The sequence below is a fragment of the Bactrocera latifrons genome, unplaced genomic scaffold (genome assembly GCF_001853355.1).
Source record: "Bactrocera latifrons isolate USDA-ARS-PBARC rearing strain unplaced genomic scaffold, ASM185335v1 scaffold_36, whole genome shotgun sequence".
In the NCBI taxonomy this organism is placed as follows: domain Eukaryota; kingdom Metazoa; phylum Arthropoda; class Insecta; order Diptera; family Tephritidae; genus Bactrocera; species Bactrocera latifrons.
Genome location: NW_017537001.1, coordinates 1,250,288 through 1,252,294, shown reverse-complemented (window position 1 = coordinate 1,252,294; position 2,007 = coordinate 1,250,288). Strand labels below are relative to the sequence as shown.

The window sequence follows — 2,007 nt, the reverse complement described above, 5'->3', positions numbered from 1 at the left end:
ATCCAAATTATTTAAATGATAAATAAAACAATTAATTTAAAAATTAATTTGGAAAATTATAATAAATGTGAAAAAATGCAATTCAATTTAAAATTAGTTTATAACTTCGGCGAAATCGAACGAAATGCATTCCGGTATGTTGTTTAGCAAAGTGCCTAAATGTAGGCAATATTTTGGCTCCTATATAGTACTTTTGAAAATGTTTATATAAAAAATATTCACGGTTAGCAAAGGATGAAAGTGTTTTGTTACATTAATATGTTTTAAGAAATTATTTTATATGAAATTTTATTTAAATAAAAAGTTAAAAAAATACATTAAATGATAAAGAAAAAATATTAAAATTAATTTACTTTCAAAGCATTTCATGCTATTTTAAGTTTATAACTCAAGTGAAACCGAATGAAAAACATTTGCTTACGTTGTTAGATAAAAGGAACTTTGGGTTTATGTTTATTTAAAAAAATTTATGTTTATTTAAAAAAATTGTGAAGAAAAAACAGTTTTTTTTACAAAAAAATTATGAATAGAATTTTTTGTAGATAATTTTGAATTTCTGTATAAATTCTTTTTGAAAATTAAACAATTTCTGTTTTACTTATTTTACCAAAAAATTAGGGATTGAATTTTTTTAGATCATTCTGAATTTTTAAATTAATATAGTGAATCAAATTTCGCTCAATTTTGTTAAATTTTTTAAACCTCTGTATAAATTTTGAATGAAAGTGGAATGAAGTGGTCTCAAGTTTGACATAATCAAAATATATACATACATAAAAAATTATTTTTAATAAAAGTTTCCAACTTATTTATRATATTTCTCAAATAAACAAATATTTTCTAACCAAAAATAGTAATTACCTTCAAGTCGGGTATATGAAACTTATAGTTGTTGCATAGATTATTTTGTTTGCTGGTGAGATTGTTCATGGTRTCGAACGTTTGTTGGCATGTTTTGTCGCCAGGGGCTGAAATAAGCCAATACTCGGACATCTTGATGATTTCTAAAGTAAATAGAGAATAGAATTAGTAAATAAATGAATAGAAATTTGTATGTATGCAAACACACGCAAAATCGCACACAAGAAAAAAACTCAAGACACTTTTTTTCGTAAAACTCAATCAACATTTCCATATAAATTGAGCATTGGATAAAAAATTTCAATTTAAATCTCAGTTAGACAAAGATTGAAGTAAAGCAACCCTTCCCTGATGAGCCACGCCAAAGCATTCAAACTCAACAAACACACAGACACAAACGCGCGTGGCATGTGACATGACATCACATTGCATAGCAGGGCAGAAGTGTCAATGGTCACTTAATGGACGGRATGTCTCGACATGCAATGGAAATTGCTTGCGTTTAACCGTTATTATATAAGATATTCAAATATACAATAGTCCACACCGCAGACAAGACGGAGTGATGCATGTGAGGTAGCAARTAACTAACAAGGAAAGAATAACGAAGCAAACGTAGGGGAAATATAAATAAATAAACATTATGCAACTTAAATTAAAAAAAAGGCAGGAAACGAGGTGAAATGAAGGTAAGGCAACTGTAGTTGGTTGCGCTCATGACAGATGAGTAAATGCATTGCGGTTGTAAAATCAATAGATCCATTTAATTATTTATAGTGTTGTAAAATTTTCAATTGATATCGCATTGAACTTGAACGGCKGTGAGTGGTTCTACGAAGGACTCAGGAAGTGACATTCAATTTCAAATAAACGCCATTTTACATATGACTGCATAAGTTATGATTAGATATTTACACACAGGTGGAGGTGTATGCGTGTGCATACWCGGCGTTCAGAGTTGTAGATAAATCGCATGCCACGGCGTATGAGTAATGTGCTTGTGTAATCGAGATTGAGTAATGTCCGAATGAAAACTATTCAACTAAATGCTAATTAAATGAATTAAAAACGAGACGATGGATATATAGATAATGCTTAAAAAGAAAATAYAAATTACATTTAAAATAAAAATTTTATAAAAGTAAC

At 28.4% G+C, this 2,007-nt stretch overlaps 1 protein-coding gene across 3 annotated transcripts in view; it reads right to left on the bottom strand.

Moving 5' to 3' along the window:
* LOC108971810 (V-type proton ATPase subunit C) overlaps positions 1-2,007 on the bottom strand; it is a 32,896-nt gene that overhangs the window by 21,020 nt on the left and 9,869 nt on the right. For all 3 annotated transcript variants that reach the window (XM_018938099.1, XM_018938101.1, XM_018938100.1), the window contains one exon: positions 862-1,004. In XM_018938099.1, the coding sequence (XP_018793644.1) occupies positions 862-993 (132 nt within the window). In that variant the 5' untranslated portion in view covers positions 994-1,004. The remainder of the gene's footprint in view (positions 1-861; positions 1,005-2,007) is intronic.